The 24,387-nt window shown below is 36.0% G+C and overlaps 1 protein-coding gene across 1 annotated transcript in view; it reads right to left on the bottom strand.

Annotated features, from left to right (window-relative positions):
• Positions 1-6,759: 6,759 nt before the first annotated feature.
• LOC150104676 (radial spoke head protein 3 homolog B-like) overlaps positions 6,760-24,387 on the bottom strand; it is a 184,833-nt gene continuing 167,205 nt past the window's right edge. The window contains exons 8-9 of the mRNA XM_090395869.1: positions 20,847-21,013; positions 6,760-7,257 (exon numbers count right to left, since the gene is read on the bottom strand). Coding sequence (XP_090251995.1) covers positions 7,234-7,257; positions 20,847-21,013 — 191 coding nt within the window. The 3' untranslated portion in view covers positions 6,760-7,233. The remainder of the gene's footprint in view (positions 7,258-20,846; positions 21,014-24,387) is intronic.

Raw genomic sequence — 24,387 nt, 5'->3', positions numbered from 1 at the left:
CTCTGCAGTCCACATTCCCTCAGCCGATCCTAATAACTATCATTGTTACAGTCCTGAAACCATCTTTGTTATCCACCTTTGTACCCTTTCCACAGTTAATTTATCCCCTTCAAATCCTGGGGACGAATAGTCCAAGTGTGGTCTGATCAAGGTCTTATACAACAGAATGATAACTGTTTTATCTCTGCAAGTCAGCGTCCTTCTCATTATTGCAGCAATCCTCGTTACCTTCACCACCTTTGCAATATATCCCCTAAATTTCAGGTTTCTATCAATCATCAACCCCATATCTCTTGTCTCCCCTACTTCCTCCAGTATAACTCCTCCCATAGAATATGTTATTCATTAAAATAAATTAAAGATGCCAAGAAATTATATTCTCGGTTTAAGCCTTCATCCAAGTGTAAGCAAATAAAAATTTGCATGTGAAGTAACATCATGTATAATACTTACAGACACATATAATACTATGCATTATGGAAAGGGCCACTTCCCAGAACAGTTTTGACCTTTGAGGTCTCTTCAACATTGGTATCATTTCTGGATCTGGTCCCTGATGAAACCTGAATAAAGGTCAAAACTGGTCTGGAGATAGTGGCCCTTCCCATAATGCAGAGCATTATATATGTCTGTAAGGATAAGTGCATTGCATCATGGGATGCTAAGGCAATTAATGTGACGTCATTAGCCTCTATAAACAAGTAGCCCAATTGTGATGTTACTTCATGAACAAATTTTTATTTGCTCACACTTGGATAAAGGATTAAACCAAGAATATAATTTCTTGGCATCTTTAATTTATAGTATAACCAAGTGAAAAAAAACTTTCAAACTGTTATTCATTAAGTTTGCCTTGTGCACATAAGGACTTTCTCTCCTCACATAGAAGTTAAGGTTATATTGTGCTGGAAGAATGTTGTAAACCTGTGACGGTTTAAAAGTTGGGAGTATTGTGAGTAGAGCAAGCGATGTGTGGGAGAGTTACATTTACAAGAATGAATTCCATCAATATACAAAAAACAGTTTTTTTTTAAGTCTTCAATATTGAAATTTTATACTTAGGATTATATGAAAATCAAAGTGACTACATTAGGAGGTTATAATTCCCTAGATTATAATAATGAAGTAATGACTTTTATTCCCCAAAAGGAGTGGTCATCTCTGAAAAAAAATTAAAATCATTGATAGTTTTATCTGTAATTAGCTAAGGATGGAGTTTGGCTGCATCACTCCCCCCTCCCCCATTATCAAAAGTTACAGCTATATAGCCTTCACTTGCTCCTTTTATAAAATAAGTCACTAACAGATTTATTTTTATTAATTTTATTTTTAAATTTTGAAGTGAAAAAAAGCAACACTCAGCAAGAAAAAAAGGACAATATTGTTTTTTCTTTCTTTTTGCTTTGAACAGAAGAAAACATTATTATTATCATCATTATTATTTATAGAGGTTTTTCTTCATGGAGCCAAAAAAAAAAACACACTGCAGGAGACTCACTCTATTCATTATTCAAACAATACCTATCATAACTCTCCTTAAACTTATTCAATGTTAGGGCAATAACAACCACCCCTAGCAATCCATTTCAATCATTCAACACTCTCCAAGTAAGGAACCTAGTCTGCCCATATCCTTACTACCTACTCCTTATGTACTGAAATTTTTTTTTTGTGCTAATCTTATAGAATCGCTCTCCTCTGCCTTTAAGCTAAACTTGAAATCCACACACCTTCAAGTTATCCTCATAGTGCCTCATAAAGGGAGAATTCACAGACCTGTTACCAGCTTGGTCGTTCATCTCTGAATCCTCTCCATCAACTCCTAATCCCCAAAAAACGAAGGTGACCCAATCCAAATCTGCTGAAGAACATATCGACAAGTAAAGATAGGGAAGTTATTATCCCTCTTTATAAGGCTATGATTTGGTCACATATTGACCAAATCATAGCCTTATAAGGAGGGATAATAACTCCCCAACCTTAGCTGTCAATGTGTTCTTCAGCAACCAAGTAATCCTCTGAGTTTTGCCAACTCTTGCAATATGTCTTTTGAATTTCAAATCTCTATCTACCATCATCCCAAGATCCCTAGCCTCATCAATTTCCTGTAAACTAGTACCATCAATATGATAAGAAGTGTGTAATCTTTTCGTCCTAAAGTGCTTTACCTAACATTTTACAACACTGAATTGACAACCATTGTTCTCTGCCCACACTGCCAATTTATTTAAATCATCCTGCAGGATATCTACATCACCTTTATCAACTGCTGCCCTCCCTAGTTTTACATCATTAGCAAATAACTAAATATCCCCCCTGAAATTTTCTGCTATATCCATGTGTTAAGGCTTAAGTGCTGGGAAAAACGCATGATAAAAGTTTAGTGGAGTGCAGTGTTGCACTCCCCCCCATTTTTCATTTTTTTATTTATATTGTGTCATGTCTTCTATTTCTATACTACTTATGAATTAATGATCATATAAGGTGGGAATACCCTATAGCTCTCGGGAATCACGGCCGCTATGAACACAAGGCAAATGAAGTAGTGCTCGGGCAGACTGAGCGCTACTTAATTTGCCTGAGCCGGGCCAGAAGAGATCACAGTATTGGCGATCACTGCAGATGCTCAGTCATAGGTCATATGCAATGCGTAGTGTGTATTCTCAAATCGTCTACTCAACTCAGTCCCCCTCCGCAAGATTAAATCCTGAGTGTGCCACTGGTGGAGTGAAACAGCACTAGGAAACAATTAACAGTAGCATTTAATGCTTCCAATATTTCATCTCAATTACAGAGACATTGTTTCCTAGTGCTGTTTCACCCCATTAAACTGTTATCATGACTTCTGCTATATCTTTAATGCAAATTAAAGAGTGGCCCTAATACAGAATTATGGGGCACTCACTAGCCACCCTCATTTGCCCTGATTCTACTCCACCATACACCACCGACTGATGCCTGTCTATCAGCTACCCCAATATCCATGCCACCAGCCTCATATCTATTCCCATCTGCTCCAACTTATGTAATAGTTTTCCATGCAGTATTCTGTCAAATACATTTGCAAAGTCCAGCAGTATCCTAGTGAAGCTATTTCTTTTATGCTGTTCCCTATGATATTCTTATTCACCCACTTTTCCAATACTTTAACCACTATTCCAGAAATACTGATTTGTAATGTGGTCTGCAATTTGCTACTTTTGTCTTGGAGCAACTTTTATGTACTAGAACCATCTCACCCTCTTTCTACTCCCTTGGAACCTTGCCAGAATTGAGACTTAGATTGAATAACTTCATAACAATCACTGCTATTTCTCTTGCACATTCTTGTAGAACACATGCTGACATACCATCCAGTCCCACTACTGTATTCACATTGATATTTTTTAACATGTTGAGTACCTCCAGTTCATCTATCTTGCTTCTCTCATAAGTCTTACTAAATGATGATATCAAGGTGATCACTTAGTTAATATTTAATTCTTAGTTAGTTAATAGTTAACAGTTAATTTATAATTTAATTAATATTTAATAGTTAATTTCAGCTATCCCCAGCTGGAATTTTAAAAAGGCTGACTGGAATAAATATGCAAATGAACTTGACAAATGTATTTGCCGCATGACATTCTTACAACTGGTAAACTTCCCATTTTTAAAAAAGCAAAAGTACTTTCAATTTTAAAGCCTGGTAAGCCTAATCATAAATCGGAAAGTTACCAGCCTATTACTCTCCTCAGTTGTTGTTATAAACTCTTTGAAAGACTTATTTATAATAGAATAAGCTCCACAATTTTTAAAAATATCCCAATAGAACAAGCTGGCTTCAGACCAAATTGTGGGTGTTGTGACCAGGATCTCTCTTTGGTAACTCACATAGAAGCTGGTTTTCAAAAAGGTTTAAAAACATCAGCAGCATTTATTGATTTGTCAACAACCTTTGACATCATTTGGAGACAAGGCCTTCTAATATAAATTATATAAAATTATCCCATGTAAAACAATAGTCCATATTATTAAAAATATGCTACGAGAGAGAAGATTTATAGTGACTATAGGTAATAAAACTAGCAGCAAAAGGAAGTTAAATAATGGACTGCCACAGGGATCTGTTTTATTTCCATTATTATTCAATCTGTATATATCTGATCTTCCTGTCACTACATCAAGGAAATTTTGTTATGCCAACGATATAGCAATAACTATACAGCATAAATGCATAAGTCGTACAGAAGAAATTCTAAAAGCTGACTTAACTATTCTGGATGAATATTTTAAAAGATGGAGGCTCTGTTTAAATAGGAGCAAAACGGTAATATCTTGTTTTCATCTAAATAATAACTTGGTAAATGTGAAACTAAAAATTGAATTGAACAACACTATACTTCCATATAATAAATTCCCTAAGTACTTGGGAGTTCACACTTGACTGTTCTCTCACTTTCAGGCAACATCTTTCAAACTTGGCATATAAACTAAGGACAAGTAATAATATTCTACAGAGACTCTGTGGCACTATCTGGGTTTCTAGAGCCTCTACTCTTTGGACAACAGCCCTTGCTTTGGTATTCTCAAGTGCTGAATACTGTGCTTCTGTGTGGCTAAATAACCGTCACAAGGATTATCGATTCTCAATTGAACAACACCTTAAGATTAATTACAGGCTCTATTAGATCGACCCCAACATATTGGTTACCCCTTTTAGCAGGCATTATCCCTACAGAACTACTACATAGATTGATTTCTTTAGTCTGTGAATTTCAAAAAATTGCTGGTAATCCGAACCTACCTATTCATCAGGATCTCCCAACTCTTAATGCAAATAGACTGAAATCTTGCCATCCATCACTACAAGCAGCAGAAGAACTAGTGCTAAATAATTTTAATCCTTTATCAAAGTGCGAAGAAGCATAGAAGGAAAATATGAAAGAACATTTGCATAACATCTTTAAAGGTGATCAAATCATTACAGGATCAGATCTACCTTGCAAAACAACAGTACTAAATAGAATTCAGACAAATCATGCCCTTGTGGAGATACTCTCTATAAATGGAACAGACAAACATCTCCAGAATGTGACTGTGGTACTCCGCGACAGACTATGCAACATATTGTAACAGAATGCATCTTCTGTGCTTATCAGAATGACTGGAATGACTTTTTACAAGCGGCTCCTGAAGTTGTGACCTGGATTACGAACTTAGATCTGAATTTATAATGATATATATATATGTTTTTTTTTCCTTATTACAATATATTAAGACTTTTACTTTTAACTCTTATTTTAATTTTCTGACTCCTTGAATCAGATCTGTGTTTTCCTTCAAAGTTTTCACTTAAAATATTTTAAATTCTTCAATTCTGTTAATATATAATGACATCATGATTCTCTTTTTTAACATCATGTTTTTGCCATGAGCTATGTATGTATGTAGTAAGTTAACTATTTCTTTTGATGCCAGTTTATTGGGAATATATCACTCACTGGTTGTAATAGTGGCACAAATCAACATTCTTAATTTTTGAGTTAATATAAGATTTTGCTCACTGAATGCAATAGTGACATGACTGAAAAAATTGTGGTTCTGAGCTAATCAATGAGAAAAATTTATCTTTTAAAATCAGTTTCTTTAGAAATGAAGAAATTATGTATATTATCTCAAAAATTAAGAATTTTTAGTTGTGCTACTATTACAGCCAGTGAGCAATATTAGAATAGATCTTCAGAGTAGAATTTCAAGGTTATCTAACTCTCAGCCCATCCATGATACTAAATGTACTATAGGTCACAACCATTCATGAGTGGGTTTGACATTTAAAAAAAAATTACAATATACAATAATGCACAGTATACAGTAACTTACATGAAAAGTCACATTACATGGATGTATGGCTCATTTCAATAACTCTTTTCCAGTGCCAGCCTGGCTGGCCGAGTGGTTAGCATATCCGCTCTCCAGCCAAAAGGCTGCGGGTTCGAATCCCGCCATGGGCATGGATGTTTGTGATTGTCTATGGAAATATTAGTGGTGGTGGTCAGCAATAGATGGAGTTGGTGTAGCTGTGGTCAGTTGGTGGAATGGTGAAGACAGAGTCGTAGAACAGGTGCCCTCTCTTGATGAGTCTTTGGACTCCTTGGAGGTGTTAAATAATAAATAAATAAAAAATTAAAAAATTAATGACCTTTAAATATATCAGTCACTGGGTATGTTTATTAATATGACTTTCTCTATTGATCTATATCAGAGGCAAAGCTTTATACTTTGTGTCGCACTTAAATTTTTTTTATAAATTTCATCATGCTTTCCAGAACAAGAAGAAATAAACAAATCTGACATGGAGGCTAGCTATAAGTATACTTTTTTGTTTATAAATATAAAAGCTGAATAAATATTAAATATAACATTTTAAATATAAAGAACTGCTGCAAGGAGTCAGCTATTTGTATGTTATATTGTTGATAAACTGAAACTTGAAATAAATATAAAGGGTTTATAAGAACATATATTGTCATTTATTTTCTAAAACAACTAAAGTTCTATGAATTCTACAGTACTGTATGACAAATAAACTACCCCAACCAAACAATGAATTTTAAAAATGTTTCTCCATATGTCTAAGTCAGGTGTTTCATATGAAATCTCCTCCCACCAATAACTATTTGTGTCCCCCAATGGAAGCATCTCCCACTTTGGAAAATTCTGGTTTACATCATGGTATCATACACATACAGATGACATGAAAATGAATAAATTATAATGTTCCTGCTATTTATTTTATTAAAATATCATTGGTACAACAATACATATTAAAACTACAGAATATTTTGTACTCTGGAAAAGTTTATTAACATGATAATTTTCTGAGCAAGAACAAATCTGAAAATAAATAATGCATGATTACAAACTATTTCCTCCATTTTTCAAAATACTGGATACATATGTAATATATAATACTTAAACCTACTACCAAATACTAATTTGAGAAATGATCACTTAACAAATGAATAAAACATTTTTCTATGACAAATTATTATTAAAATGGACAATTTTTACCTTAATATGGCAGTTTACTTTTACAATTGTGGTAGATCCATTTTTTTTCACCTACAATAATGTTTTAAAAATATATATATATATTTATAATGATAAAAACTGCACAGGTTATGTATAAATTCTGTGATTATCAACAGCTATTTTATAGAATATTAACTTCTTTCGTTGCAAAGGATTCCTTCAATCTCCTCCACCTCCTTCATCCTAACATATGAAAAAAAAAAGTTGAATTCAATGTTTTGAGGATAAAACATAACATGAAATAACATGAAAATGTTATTAAAGAGATATTAAATCATATTAAACATATCCATCCTATCTTTCAGCACATATTAGACCCAAAGGTCTGTTATAGGCAAGTAATAACCTGGTTTCATATAAGCCAAATTCTGGTAATGTAGCATTTTAGTAAATACTATGAAGTACAAAACACAGAACAGATTCTTGACAAAAAACTAGGGCAGTTAATTTCATTTCCATAGTCTGTTAATGCATGTTACAAATAGTGTGAAAGCATACATTGTAAAATGTTTTTCATGATCTTGACAGAATTCAAACCTAGGATTTTTCCAACAAAAAAGGGGTATTACCACTAATAATTACAAAAAGGTGGAAGAGTTAATAACTTCTTATTATCCACTTACCATGTATTAAATAGAGCTTTCAAATGTGTAAAGTTAATACCCAGAAAAAAATTAGTATTATTCACTGTGGTGAATTTCTTTATGTTATATAAACTTTATAACTATGATAGAACAAATATTTCATGAGTGAAGAGCACATGAAGATAAAACAAGTGATCAGTGTAAGGTGATAAAAAATTACATGCATTAGTGTTAAGAGAGGACTTTTTTGTGTATATCTGTACAAATAATGGTTTTAAGTTTGCAGTATTGTTTTTTTTTTCCTTGTATAGTTGGTGTGATTTTTTGTTACAAATGTATAGACTATGTCTTATAATTGTGCTTGTATCCATCATGGTGGCTGCCAGATCAAAAACATTGACCAAGAGAGATAAAAGGGCCTTGGTCCCCAAATGGCATACAATGGATTTCTCTGTTGACCAGATCAATCTCCATAGATCTCTATGGAGATTGATCTGGTCACCAGTATTTGAAGGGTAATCCAGTGGTGCGCTGTGGTAAGGCAACATTAAAAAAAAAAATCATTAAATTTGCATAAAAACTTACTTGATTATTAAAAACCATTCTTTTTCTACATCACTTCAATGCTATGGAAATCTAAGAGGTGGATGTGGTTCACTTTCTTTAACAATTTCCAACTTTATTATTATTATTATTACATCACACCTCCAGAGAGTCCAAAGACTCATCGAGGGAGAGTAACTACCCCACAACTCTCTGTCTCTGCTACTCCACCAATCCACCAACTGCAACTACCTTCATCTACACCAACATCATCTACTGCTGACCACCACCACTAGTATTTTCACGGACTATCACAAACATCCATGCCCACGGCAGGATTCAAACCCGCAGCCTTTTGGCTGGATAGCAGATTGCTAACCACTTGGCCAACCAGGCCCTGAACCCTGAATTCTCAGTTTGAAGAAGGTGTACACAAAATATCTTCAACACTGTTTTTAGCTGTTGAGAAAGATAAAAATAAAGATCAGTTAAAAAAAAAAAACTACATAGTTACCTAACAGGAAACCACAAGGAATAACTAACTACACTGCATTTTTTCTTGATGGTAACCTACTGAATAGAATTCAGCTGTGTTGTTGAGAACTACAAGCCTTTAATTTCTGAGCAAATTTCAGTCAGTGTGAATGGACAGTGTGTTTCAGACAGTGTGAATACGTGCTGCACAATCACCACTCTGATTTACAGTTACACTGTGAAAGTCCTGATATTTGTAACAGTTCATGACTATATATTTCAAATAAATATCTGATATGAATAATAAATAAATAAATGTATTTCAAATAGAAAACTGCTCAAAAATTTCTTAATAAATTCTCTGAATGTGCACCACTCACTTTGAATATACGAGGGTGGTCTGAAAAGTTCTTGGCCTAATAATGAAAAACCGAATTCATAATTTCAAAATTATTTTTATTTTTTAATATAATCTCCCTTAAGACTAATACATTTATTCCAGCGATGCTCCAGCACCATCATCTCATCCTTCCTGTAGTGGTTCTCAGTAAGATCTGCAAAATAACCTTCTACAATTGCAATCACCTTTTGATTTGAAGAAAAATGCTGACCAGCGAGGAAGAGTTTTAGCTTTGAAAAAAGACAGAAGTCAGAGGGAGCCAAATCTGGGGAATAGGATGGATGTTCCAACAATTCATAGTGCAGATCCCTTAATTTTTCCATTGCCAAAACACCTTTGTGGGTAGGTGCATTGTCCCGATGAAAGATGATTTTTTTCTTCTGCAAACTGGGTCTTTTCTAATGAATTTTTTCGTCTAGTCTGATTAAAAGATCGGAATAATATACCAAAGTTAATGTTTTACCCTTTTCAAGATAATTAATAAACAAAATGCTTTTAGCATCCCAAAACACTGATGCCATGACCTTTCCTGCTGATGGAACCGGCTTTGTCTTCTTTGGCGCTGAATAACTGGCTTCTGAATATTGTTTTGACTGCTGTTTAGATTCTGGTGTGTGATGGTGAATCCAAGCCTCATCCATAGTAATAAATCGATGCACAAAATCAGCTTTATTCTTGTTAAAATGCTCCAAGCACTGTTCAGAGATTTTCATGCGAGTGCGTTTTTGATCTGCTGTGAGCAAGCATGGCACCCATCTTGCGCAAAGCTTTTTCATTTGCAATTCTTCATGCAAAATATATCCTACACGCAAGGGCAGCTCATCTATAGGGGCCAGGCCCCACCTATATTTGTATAACTAGCCCAATAATTGTAGTTTTAAAAAATATGCTTCTTGTAATTATTATTTTTTGATCTATTTCCAACATGTTTTATTGTTTAATAAAAAAAATTACTGTAGTATTTTGTGGCAATATTGTATAATGCGACTTAGTACGGTCTCTGGGGCCAGCCATGGCTGGCCCTATTTTATACATGTAGAACACAGGGCATGTATGAGGCACGTTTACTTGCGATCGTGTTTGTTTACCGGGCGCAACACTCATCTTGGCCAGTTTAGTCTGGCCCAGTCACTGTGTTGGCACATACGTACATAGTGCACGATTCTTTGATCGTGAAGCACGTTCACTAGCAACCGTGTTTGTTTACGGGCGCAACGCTTATCTTGGGGGCTAGTTTAGTCTGGCTCAGTCACTGTGTTGGCATGTACGTACATGGCATTCGATTCTCTGACTAAATCTGAGAAACTGATTTAGTCAGAATCTCAGTGGATTCTGACTAAACATTATTGTAATAGAAATAATAACTATAAATCAATAATAGAACCCACTATATAAATATAAAAAAATTTAAGTTCTTTTTGACTCCTGGCCACCACCTGTTTCTATTGTCACCAGCCACCACAGCCTACACATTCTTTTGAAATGCCTATAGTCTCAGCAGTTTCACGTACAGAATATTAGGATCTCTGAGATGTGGTTGACGGAAGATGATATAATAACAGGAACAGAATAAGATCAGAAGTAGCAGGGTACAACATTTTTTGACAGGATAGGAAAGGAAAATGCAGTGGTGGAGTAATGCTTATGATAAGTGATGAATTATGTCCTCTCAGATTGGAGGCTTTGGAGGGCAGTGACACTAATGGTTTTGAAAGCGTATGGTGTGAGATAGAGGTGGGCAAGACAGGATATTTAGTGGGATGTTATTACAAGCCAAGGAGCATAGAGGGTGAGGAGCAGGAGATGTTTAGGCAGTTGAACTTGGCAAGTGCAAGAAGAATGATTGTTATGGAAGATTTTAACTACGGCAAAACCATGTAGTAGAAGGAACATGAGGTTCAAGAGTTTTGGATTTGATCACAGCATCAGAAGAGCTGATTATAACTGAGATAGCATCTCTGGCCTCAGTTGGAGAGAGAGTGACCATGTGGTGTTGACTTGGAAAACGAATGATATGCAGGACTATCAAAGAGAAGGAATGTATGTGGAATTATAAGGCTGGTGATTATAATAGTCTTAGATATCAACTTGGGGCAGTTCCACAAAGAGAGAAATATCATTAGTGCTTGGCAAATTATGAAGGACTATTTGTTAGTTAGCAGCAATAGCAAGCTGTATTCCACAAGTGAAGAAGAGGACACAATGTGGTGTAAAGTGGATGACAAACAATATCAAACAGGAACTGCAGGTAAAAAAGAAGTTATGGAAGAGATATAAGGAGGGGGGGGGGAGAGCAAATGCATGATTATGTATATATATATAAATGTGTATTTTAGTCTGCAGTTCATATCTGGGAGCTATTAAAGTTTTATTTGCTTTAAAACTTTCTTACATTTTCTTCTTTTCAATATGAAATTCAATTTTATTCTGTTCAAGACTAAATAGTGATCACTTCCAATTTTAAATCCTCTGCACACTGTAGTGTCCTGCACCAATCAGAAAACATCACTATCAACAATAACACAGTCAATGAGACTTTTCTTATTCTTTACCTCTTCTCTCCATGTGAATTTCTGCACATTTTTATGTTGGAACATTTTGTTAGTAATAACCAATCCATGTCCTGAGCAGAAATCCAACAGGTGTTTGCCATTATTATTAACCTTTCTTCTTTTCTCCAAATTTTCCCAAAATATTTCTGTATGTCTGACAATCATTTCTTACTCTGCTATTTAGACCCCCCAACAAGGACTAACTTTTCCATTTTTATTGTGTCAGTTGCTTTCTCTTAAACCTTTCTACTAAGGTAGAAATTCCTCCATTTCTAACTTAGTAGAACCTTCTGTGGGACCATAGGCACAAATAAGTTTCATTGTCCAGTTCCCCATTCTGATATTTGCCCACATCACTCTACTTGAGACTGCCTGCCATTCAAGAAGATTAGTCTCGTATTCAGGGTGAAAACAGTGTAGTTATAGCTACACCATTTCCTTGATTGTCATTGCATGAATATAACATTTTGTATTTATTGATTAGAAAGATCTCACTAGTTTTTGTATTTTTTTGTTTCAGTCACCCCTATTATGTCGATCTGGTACTTATCCAATTCTTCAGCCAGATCCATTTCTTTGCCATTCAGGCTTCTTATGTTAATAGTATCGATCTTGGATTCTGCTAATGTCAAATTGGGATGTGTTTCAGGTAGATGACTTTTCGCTGTCACCCTGGTTCTCTGGCAAAAACAACGAAGGCCTTGTTTAAATGGACGACGCCCCAGCAGGCATGAAATTCTGTCATGTTATGTCATCATTTTATTTGTGGTTTAAGCCAATAAGAATACAATTTGATCAGCTAAATCTCAAATTGCCAGCCCATCCTCGTTCACTCAGTATCCAGGTAGATACCTAACAGGGTGTACGACATGAAGGTGAGATCAGATATTAGGTCAGAAGCCCTGGTCGGCTCTCCATATTCCTTTAAAGGCTATGTGGAGGTTTCCTCTTTATACATCTTTGATCCTTAAGCACCCCTACTATTATTATTATTACAAAAGATCTTTAGGTAGTTAGGAACACAGTGAGAAAGACAACGTATCACTCACGCCACACTATACCTTCTCTGAAATTCATTCGCTATCTGCACCAGTAATCTAAAGGCAAGACATTCCAGTTATGCACCAGTTTATGAGAGAAAAATCTAGTTCTCACCCCTTTCCTGACTATTCATTCTCAACTTCATTGGATGCCCACTCTTCCTCTCCCCACCATCCATAAAATGAAAAATTTCATCTACTGTTATCCTGTATGACTCTTTCAGAAGTTTGTAAGTCTTAATCATATCATCCCCTCTTTCTCCTACTTGCTAGCATCTGCATTCCAGAAATTCTTAATCTCTCCTCATAATATACATTCCACAGTCACAATGTCTTCTTTAACACACTCTCCATTGTACCTACATCTCCCTGTATCACACTAGCAGACCATTTATGCATGCAGTGGTCCAGATGATGTCATATCAAAGCACTGTAAAGAGGCTAAATGAGTTCCTTATTCTCATTTCGATGTTCATTTCAGCATTGCACTTATCCTCTGGATTGTATTTGCGATCTTTGTTATATGTCCCATAAACTCTCACTTCAATTATTTCTAAAGAAAAAAAAAACATTTCATACTTAACTTCCACTTTACCTTGAATCCTCCCAACTAAGTAGCAATCATGGTATGGATTCTACCTTTGGATAAATGTCATACAAAAAGTTTGGTAAATTTCAAGCAGTTATTCTTGATAACTAGAAAGTTTGTTAATAAGCTTCCATCATATGGCTGTCTTCTGCAAATGAGTTGCCAGCTTTCTTTCTAGATGCATATTATTGTTATTATTGTAACAAAAAACTCATCACATCTTAGACTGGCAGACGTGTCCAATTCAGTCCTTATTCAAGAGTCTAATAATCAATATGATATTTATACAATGTGAGGTGTTGCTAATAATGCCTTTTTCTGGAGTTTATTTATAGAGAATTATCTGTTTACCTTATATAGTAGTAATAAAGACAATGTGTGATGATAGGAATATGCATGTCAGTATGTTTCATTCTAAAACAGGGTGTCCCACTCTGAGTGCAATGTATAAATGATAGGTTATTTCTATAATGGAATAGCGTCTTGCCATTTCTCAAATTACTTCTCTTACTTCTCAAATGCCACTGGCTTCATTATTTCACTTAAAAGAAATCTTAATCAATCTCCCTGGGTAAAAAGTTTGCTATTAAAACATATATAATTTTTAACTAACTTAAAAACAGCATTCAAGTATTTAAAATTTTTAATTTAATTTTAATCAATTTAGTAAATTTATGAGAAAGATAATTGCTGCTATTAAGTTTGTGTGAGAGAACCATCTTACTTAATGGAAGTCTTTAAGGAGCTTAAAAAAATTCTATGATTTTATGAAACTCCCACCCAAAATGGCTGCACATTAAGCACATTTGTATTTTGGGTGAGCTAAGATTTTTTTTTGTATAATATTTTTTATATATTCTGGAAACTTCTGCTATAGAGACCAAATATAGAACTTCAGGCCTCCTTATAAGCAGGGTGGTGGTGGTGGCAGTCTCATACCCAGAGATGAAATTCACTTCCATCTAAAGACATTCAATAAACATATGTCCACGACAGGATTCCTGCATCTTGTTAGTTGGAGAGCAAGTATGCTAACAATTCAGCCAACCTGCAACATTTAGTTTCTGGAATATGGTTTCTAGATTGGATAATCCTCAGAATATTATGAAAAAATATACAATCGTATTTTTTTTCAGCAGATGTCCAAGAGCATGTAGCAATTCTCCCTCTTGCCTTCCCTTGCAAAAAATGCAAAAGATATAAGGCAGAGTCAGGCTCAAAACAAAAAGGCTTTTTATATCAAACTTGATCTAGTTCTTGAGGTTTATCAGATATAACATCTGTCAAAATATTATTATTATTATTATTACACCCTCCATGGAGTTCGCAGACTCATCATGGAAGGTTCATTCAACTAACAACATATTTATCACACTTAAAATCCTTAACACTCACTGAAGTAACAATATATTCCAGTAATGTGTTCCATTCACTCACAATTCTCCAATCCAAAAAGTCTGCTCTTCACACCCTTCTTCACCACAATCTTACATAACTTTAAGGGATGGCCTCTGGTTCTTCCCCTCTCACCTTCTACTCTTTTTATAATCCTCTCTTGATTAATCCAATAAAATTCCTTCACTCACTTAAACATCTTTAAAATATCACCTTTTTTTCTCCTATCCACAGTCCTTCAACCTCTCTCCAACATTCCAGAGTCCTGATATCATCTTAATCACTCATCTCTGAACCCTCTCCAATGTTTCCACATCACAATGAAAATTAGATGACCAAATCTGAGCACAATAGTCCAAGTGTGGTCTGACCAGTGCTTTACACAGTGGCGCAATCACCTCCTTATATGTTAGTGTACTTCTTATCATAATGGCACTATGATGTGCTAAAATCAAAGAATCAGAGGAGATTCTAAATAAATCCTTGAGAAGATTAGAAAAATGGTCAGATGAACTTAAAACTCAAAATCAACCCAGACAGAACAAAACTAAGCGCCTTTAGTATAGACAGGAAAGTTAGACATTCCTACAATCCCAAAGTCATGATCAACAACAAGCTAACTGAAAAAGTCACAAATCCCTAAATAATTGGTATTACACTTGATCAGGAATTATGTTTTGCACAACACATCTCTAACATTTCCAACAGAGCTCTAAAAAACTTAAATATACTGAAAAGGCTTTGTGGAACAAATTGAGGTGCAAATTCAAAAATCCTCAAAACTACTTACATTACACTAATAAGGCCAATAATGGAATATGCAGCGCCTATCTGATCACCTTCAGTCTCATCGGTAAAGGAAAAATTAGACAAAATACAAGCAAAAGCATCCAAGATTATCATTGGTGCAGTCTCATCCACTAACAACATCAGAGCCCAACAGGAATGTGGGCTCGACGTGCTGGAGGACAGACGAAATTTTGCCACCATAAAATTCATAAATAATATCAGAAGCTACCAAAGCGATCATATCTCCCTAAAAACTTATGAACATTGGAATCAAAAATGCAGACTTCACAGATCATCAACTTTACAATATGATGACACTATCAGGAAGGAAATATGTATTGATTAGCTAAATGCCCACATAAACAAAAACCTCTATTTTCCAGTCTTTTACCTCCAAATACTTCCATAAATCTAAACCTTACCAAACTCTGTACAAAAAAATCTTGCCCTCCTTCCATCTTTAGGAACTTGACCAAGTGCAAGACTCGTATTAAAAAAATATGTCAAGGCAGGTGTCAACTCTCTGGCACATTCCTTCAGAATATGCGGTGATATATTATCAAGTCCCACAGCCTTATTTACATCTAGTTTACTTACTCAACTCCCCAAACACCTCTTGCTCACTTACAGTCAGTCTCTCCTCCCCATCATCAACTGCTCTTAATCTCTCCATGAAGTCACATTCACAAGATTGAAAGATCTTTATGAACTGCTCATTAAGTATCTCCACCACACATTCTGCAACAGCTGTCTTTATACCATTTCCTCCAATCAATGTCATCCTTCCATAATCATTCTTTCTTTTGCTGGCTACATATCGAAAGAACTCCCTAGGATTCTTTTTAGCTTCATTAGCTAACTGCTATTCATACCTCTCTTTAGCTACTCTCACCAACCAAGTCACCCTCCTTGCCTGGTCTTTGTAGACTCATGAAATTGGTTACTTCCACTTCTCTTATGCTGCCTCTACAATGCCCTTTTTCTCTGTATTGCATGCTTAATCTCTTTATTCATCCATCTCACACCTACCTTATTTAACCTTCTCACCCATGGTATACAATTAGACATTGCATCTACTAAATAGTTTTTGAAAATCCCCCAAGCTGCATTGATCTCTTTTCCAGCTAACTCCTCATTCCATGCTACACCTGCAAGCTGTCTCCTGAGCTCTTCATAATCATCCCCCCTTGTAGTTCCACATATACCCTTTTTTTCACAGGGGTCCTTGCACTGCTGGCAACCACCCAGGTAATCACCTCATGGTCACTTTCACCAACTGGTGGATGATTTGACACCTCATTGATAATTACATCCTCCGATGAGATGACCAAATCCAAGACCCTTAATCCTCGTGTGCCCTTTGTTACATACTGTCTGAGGTAGTTATCCCTCAAAAACTCAAGAAACTCATTTTCTTTACTTCCAGTTGCTATCTCTTCATTCCAGTCTATATTGCCATAATTAAAATCACCCATAATGATCACCCTTTTCTTATTTGCTTGGCTTATTTGACTATACATTTCACTATCACCACCATCCACATTACCAGGTCTATAACAACATCCCACCAAGTATTTCATTCTATTCACCTCTATCTCACACCATACTGCCTCAAAACCACTGGCCCTATTTCCCTCTTGCATCTCTGCCTTGTATGGGCATAACTCTTTCTCTATCATCAATAGCACTCCCCCTCCCTTTTTACCCCTTCTATCCTCACGAAACACATCATACCTTTCCATCTCTATTCCTATCAGGATGTCGTCCTCATCTAACCATGTCTCACTTGTTCCGACAATCTCAGGGTGTACAGACACAATTAGTGCAACCATTTCATCTGCCTTGTTTCTTAGACTTCTAGCATTGGTATACAAACACAACAACTCATTTCTGGATCTACAGCTAGTTCCGCTGATACCACTCACTCGATGTGATCTCTCCATGCTGGACTGGGGACATTTCCCTTTCTGCTTCTTCATTTTAGAACCCTTTGCAATTCCATCTGTTTCCTCTTGATCCCTGGTCATCCCATTACTTTCCCGCCTACACATGCTCTCACCTCCTCTTGGAGCATCCACCTTTCTCACGCTGTGTACCCCTGTCCACCCTGAGCCTCCCCGTTTCCCTGCTCCTCTTGCACACCCATTCTCTCATTTTCTATACTCATACCACTCACTTCCCCATTCATTTCCACTTCTTCAATCTCTCCTGCTCTTCCACATCACTCCCCTCGCAATCTGATTCATTCTCTCTATTCACTTCTCTACTTTCCAGCAGCAGTCTCTCCAAGTGACTCACACCATAACCACTCAAATGCAGTCCATCGCTCCCATACAGCTCACTTCGTCCCTCGAACTCATTCCACACATTAACAAACTGTACTCCCATCTCCTCACACATTTCAGCCAGAATATCATTCATAATCCTTGCTCTCCGCCTCATTTCACCACAATCATACCTAGGCAACATACTGACTACCCTTCCTGTCACACTATTCTCTTTTATCTTTCCAAGCAGTCTCCTGACATTCATTTTGACATGCTCTTTGTTCTCTCTTAAATCATTTGTACCAATTAATACAATTAACTCTTTTGCTCCCTCCCGCCTCATATTCAATGCCTCAATCACTCTACTCATTTTACTGCCTGGAAAACATACCTTGTGCATTTTATCCTCTAGCACACCTTTAATAACAGAGTCGCCATAAAACGCCACTCGCTCATCTCTTGTTAACTCTTTCATGCCATCATGATTTATTTTAATAGTTTTGACCTGAATTCTCTTAATCCATTTCATTTCTTGCTTCATCCAATCCAATTCACCTTCTGAACCTCGCGACACATTCTCTCCATCATTAAATCTTTCTAACTTTCTAACTCTCAACCCCATCTTTTCATTCACCTTCCCTCTCATTCATCCTTCTTTGTTTCCGTACTTTCGGTCCAACATACGTCCAACTTTCACTATCATTCTTCTCACTTTCACTCTCATTTATCTTTCTTTGTTTCCGTACTTTTGGACTAACATGCGCCCAACTTTCGCTATCATTCTTCTCACTTTTACTGTCATTCATCTTTCTTTGGTTCAGTACTTTCGTTCCAACATGCGTCCAACTTTCGCCATCATTTATTCTTTCGATTTTTTTTACTTGCGATTTCTGCATCACGCCATTTCTACTTTCATTCGTTCTCTCAATTTCGTTTCTTTCCGCCTCACGTTCGTCCCTTTTAACATCCGTTATGGTTGCCAAATCGCTCTTTTTCTTTTTTCCTGATTTTTTAACATTTTTTCGCCACTCTTTCTCACCATCCTTCTCTTTCAAACGTGCACTCGTGACACAATCGGTACTAGCACTTTCTGTCATCAATTTCATATTCGCATTCATCAGTTCCTCATTCAGGTCACACTTCGCACACACACACCCTTCTTCCATCTGCACTAAACATCCACAAATCATTTATGTAATCGAAGGAATACATATAACAGACCTCACACTTAACGAAACGACTGAAATCTAAATTAAAATCATGGAATGACAATGCTGCTGCCATTTTTTTTTTTTTTTTTTCTCTGCAGGTTACTAGGTCTAATAATAACAATTTCGTAATTTAGTTTAGGCAAGAAAAAAATCCCCACACTAATAATATCGGTAGCGTAAAACGTTTACAGCCGCTCTTACTTAAACAATTACGCATATATACTTAATTATTCCTAGTAAAACTTATCTGAATCAGGAGCTCTTCAAATCACGTCCGCAGCGCTTGGCCCACTAGCGCCCTCAATAATACTCCCCAAATTTGCATAATCAGAACCTTCTGAAGATCCTCAGCTAGTCCACATGATATATCATTTGCAAACAAGTTAAACGGCAGGGGCCCAAAAACAGAACCCTATTACATACCACTGGTCACCCTCTTTTTTTTTTTTTTTTTGAGACACTGCTCCATCATACTCAACTTGCTGGCATCATTCAGTGATACAATCACCAATCCATCTAACCCATATACTATCTATTTCCATTCTCTGCAGCTTGTACACCAAGTGGTAATCTATTAAACACTTTTGCAAAGTCCAGGAATATCATTGTATATGATTCTCCCCTTTTAAACACACTCATTACCTTATCATAAGATGTAAATAAATTGCTAAAACAAGACCTATCCTTTGCAAATCCATGCATAAAGACCATCATATATAATTCTATGTCCATCAACCCAATCTTGTATTCCTAACCAAGCTCTCGAACACCTTGATTACAACTATAGTATACAGTTGTAGTCAAGGTGTTGAAGAGATTGGTTGTCCAAGAACCATGCTTGTGGAGTGGTACTATTTTGCCTTCTTTCCACTCCTTGGGAACCTTACCAATGTAAGATTTTCATTAAATAACCAGGTCAAAGATATAACTAACTGTTAGGCACATTCCTTAAAAATATGTGGTGGTATGTCATCCATTCCCACAGCCTTATTAACATCTAAACCAATCAATACCTGATACACCTCCGATACTTTCACTTCCAGTTCTCCTAATACTTGTCTCCCTTCTACAGGTTACACAGCATCATTTACACTAGTTACAGTGATAAAGTGGTCATTCAATAATTCCACTATATCCTTTTCAGCAGTCACTCTGATGCCATGACATCCACCAGTGTCAATCTGCCATAATTATTTTTCCTCTTGCTTGTCACCTCGGATTCACCACCAACTCTCTTCTACCTCCTCCATAACCTTTTCTTTTCTGAGATAGCTTGCTTGATTTCACTCCTACTCTATTTACTCACTTACCCCCTTGGAATTGGAATGCAGTAATACACTGCTTGTGTCATGTATTACAGTTATTCATACTTGTGTCAAATATGAATGACATAAGCAAGAAAATGCCCACTAAATCTATGATAGTGGCCATTTTACTGAACCAATACTGCCTTTTTATTATTGAATGGGTGAACAGCTTCCAAGTGGCAAAGAGGTAGGTTATTAAAGGGCAATTTGTTCATAATTTTAATATGAATAATAATCATAATATAATAATAAGACAACTCAAATGTAGAACAACAGGTTAAGTTTTCATGTATAATCAATACAAGAATTGAAGGAGAAAATGCCATAAGGTCAGAATTATCCTTAAGCAGTGTTGCACTACATTTGCCTGGATACAAAAGAAGCAGAAGCAAGACTGAACAGAAGTTGCAACAGCAGCTTTAACAGAAGATTCAAAAGAGCATCTGCCGTTTTGGTGCAAAGCAAGTTTTCGAATTCTGCCATTTGTATGGTATGATGGAAACTACTGTTTCCAAACAGTAGTTTCCATCATACCATACAAATGGCAGAATTCGAAAAGTAATCACTGAATGAAAATATCAAAAATAATGATTTCACATATCAAAGGATTTCTAAACTTACTGTGTTATCATCACCTTCTTTTTCATCATCACCCACTTCATAAGATTCTTTAGATAACTCACTATGCACCTCAAATTTTGGTTCATATTCTGAAGATATTTGATGTAAAGATACTGGATTTATCACAGAAGTTTCATTAACTGTTGTTATAGCATCAACAATTAAAGCTATAAAACAAATTAATACCATATTTCAGACAAATAATAAAAGTGTGCTTTACAAATATCAATAAATAAAAAAGTGTTTATGTAATTTCTTATAAACTAAGAATTAAGTTATTCATTAACTTTGTTTTTCTTAAATAAGCATTTAAAATATTACAGGTAACGCACAAATGGTATTACTTGAAAATTCATTAAAATGTACTAACATATAAAAATTATGCCAAAATAGGATATTTTCAATTTCATAAAAATACGGGATGAAGAAATTAACTAGGACTCCTTGGAGGTGTCACATAACAATAATAAGATAATCAGAAAAAAGAAAAAGGCATACCACAAATGATTAAGCAGTAAAAGATTAGAGGTTGAAACAGAATTCACAAAATTAAGGGCCATAGCTGAGAGAGAGAGAGAGAAGAAAGAAACACACAACAAATGGTTAAACAGTAAAAAGATTAGAAGATGAAATAGAATACAAATGGAACAGACTGCTTTCTAACAAATTTGATGTGGTGATTTCTGATGCTTAAAGACAAGTTCTTTTTGAAAGTATTTAGTGTTAATTCACTGATTCTTTCTGCATTATATTTATGAGTGTTTATCAAATTGTGCTTTATTTTGTGGATTTTCAAATTTTTATTTTTTTTAATTGTATGTTGTATTGTACATCATAGTGCTCATGTGTCAAACAATGGTAGGCAATTTCAGCATGCATGCATGATTTTGTTTGCTGAAGCATGTGCAAAATATACACTTTGTAGAACTAGAGATTTATGGAAGGAGAACGAAACTGCATAGTGGATTTGTCATAAGTGTTTTGAGAGCAAATGCCAGAAGTGTGAGGAGAATAAGAAAAATGATAGCAGTGAGTTGAAAGATGAAATACATGAAAATAAAACTGATGAGGTTAATGTAGCAAGTGGTACGAGTGACTGCAAAAATAAATAGTGGAAAATGAAGAGAATAATAAGATGGAAATAAAAAAGATTACATGGAATTCTCCACAGAATAGAAAATGAGATTGGGGGAGGGGATGAAGAAATGCTTGGCAGATGGAAAAGTTACATGTAATAAGTGGTATCAGCAAATCTTATTATAGATCCAGAAACAAACTGTTATGTTTGAATACAAAGATTAGGAATGTCAGAAAAAAAGGTAATGAAATTGTTATATTGATTATGCTCACCCAAAAATTGCTGGAATAGGTGAAATGTGCTTGGATGAGGATGGCATCTTGACAAGAATAGAGATGGAAGGGTATGATGTTTTTCATGAAGATAGAAAAGGTAAAAATGGAGATAGAGTGCTGATAATGATAGAAAAGGAGTTATGTCCATGTAAGTAGGAAAATAGTGGTTGTGGTTTTGAGGCAGTATGGTGCAAGATAGAGGTGAATAGAATGAACTACATAAATTAGATGTTGCTACAGACCTGGCAATGTGAAATGTGTGAACAATTAGCCAAGCAAATAGGAAAAATTGATCATTATAGGCGATTTTAATTATGGTAATACAGACTGGGATGATGAGATAGAACTGGAAGTAACAAAAATAGACTTTCTCAAGTATCTGAGGGACCACTACTTCAGGAATTATGTAACAGAGGACACACCAGGATTGAGGACCTTTGATTTAATCATCTTGCCAGAGTAGTCATTATAAATAAGGTGTTGAATCTTCCTCTAGTTAGTGAGAGTGACCATGAAGTAATTACCTCAACAGTTACCAGCCATGTCAGGACTTCTGTGAGGAAAGGGTGGAACTAATGCAAAAAGGATAAGTAATATCATTAAGTCAAAGGAAATGATCATCTTAGTTGGTATTAATGATTTGAGAGGTGAGAAGTATTCTATGAGGGAGGATGTAGAGGAGTTGTCAGAAGAAGCAAAACTGAAGAGCGAGAAGGTGAAGACTGTGAGTCTCCTATCACGCTATGATAGAGGCGAACTGAGGAGGAGGGCATTGATAATCAATGAGTCTATATGTAGATTGTGAAAAGAAAGATGTAGAATTTGTAGATCTGTGGTCTCTGTCTGACAGAAAGGATTTTGTACAATGTGGATGGATTGCATCTGAATGGTTTCAGTGTTAGGTGTCTGGAGAGAGAGAGAGCTTTGTTCACCGAGCATGCTGACGTGCAAATTCAGGAAAACTTAAGCAATTAGGGTGGAAGCAAGTGAGTTTGTGTGAAGGCACCCATGAAGTGAATGAGTGCGAGAATGACCAAGTGAGGAATCTAGTCTCTCAAGCAAAAATATTGAATAGTGTAGTCAATTCAGAAAGTAAAGGTGGGTGGAGGAATAAAGGGATGTTGCTGTTTCTATATACCATTGCCAGAAGTATCAAGGACAAGGGGGAGGAGTTTTTGGCACTGGTTAGTGCAACCTCACCAAAAGGTATAGGCATTAGTGAGACTTGACTAACAGCAGGAATAAAATGTGAAGGGTTTAATATTTCCAGGGAAGATAGGATGGGGGGAGGAGTACTGCTGATGATAAATGAATTGCAACCAAAAAGAATAGGAGACAGGCATGAGGGTGGCTGTTCATTTGAAGCAATCTGGTGTGAGATTAAGACTCAATACGACAGAATATACAGTTGATTGTTGCTATAGGCCAGGGAGTTCCACATATGATATGGAAGACATGCATCATCAAATTAGTACAATGAGTACAAGTTGAGTGATCATTATGGGGGACTTCAACAATGGAGATATAGACTGGTAGGAAGAAAGATCACATGGCAGAAAGGAGATAGAATTTATACACCTGCTGAGGGATAATTACTTAAGACAGTATGTGATGGAGGGGGGGGGGGGACTAGGAGTGAGAGAGTACTGGACCTGGTCATAGGATCATAAAAGTATAAAAGTTATCCATAACCAAGGTGACAACATTGCCTCCAGTCAGTGAAAGTGACCATGTGGTCTTGACTTGGAAGATTGTAAAACATGAGGAATATTCTATCAAGAAGGGGTATTTGTGGAACTACAAGGCAGGTGATTATGACATGCTTAGGAAAAAGCTTAAATCTGTACCATGGCATAAAACACTGCAGGGTAAGGATGTTAGTAGTGCATGGTATATAGTTAAGGGTCTTCTATAAGAAGCAGTATTAAATTATGTACTTAGGGTAAGGAGGGTTAATCGGGTAGGAGTTAGATGGATGAGTAATATCATTACGCATGAACTGCAAAAGAAGAAATGCTGTGTAGGGTACATAAACAGCAGGTGACCAGCAAATTCATGAACAGTACAAGCAGTACAGTCGACATGATGTAACATAGAGGCAGCCTTCCTCAAGACGCGGCTTAATAAGGGCCCTCGTTCAGCCATATTGTGGTAGGTGGCATCGCTACGCTAACAGTTGGTCTAGCAA

This window comes from Typopeltis vanoorti, chromosome 7, assembly GCF_054136105.1.
Source record: "Typopeltis vanoorti isolate ZY-2024b chromosome 7, IOZ_Tvanoo_1.0, whole genome shotgun sequence".
NCBI lineage: Eukaryota > Metazoa > Arthropoda > Arachnida > Uropygi > Thelyphonidae > Typopeltis > Typopeltis vanoorti.
This window is presented reverse-complemented; position numbering and strand designations above follow the sequence as displayed.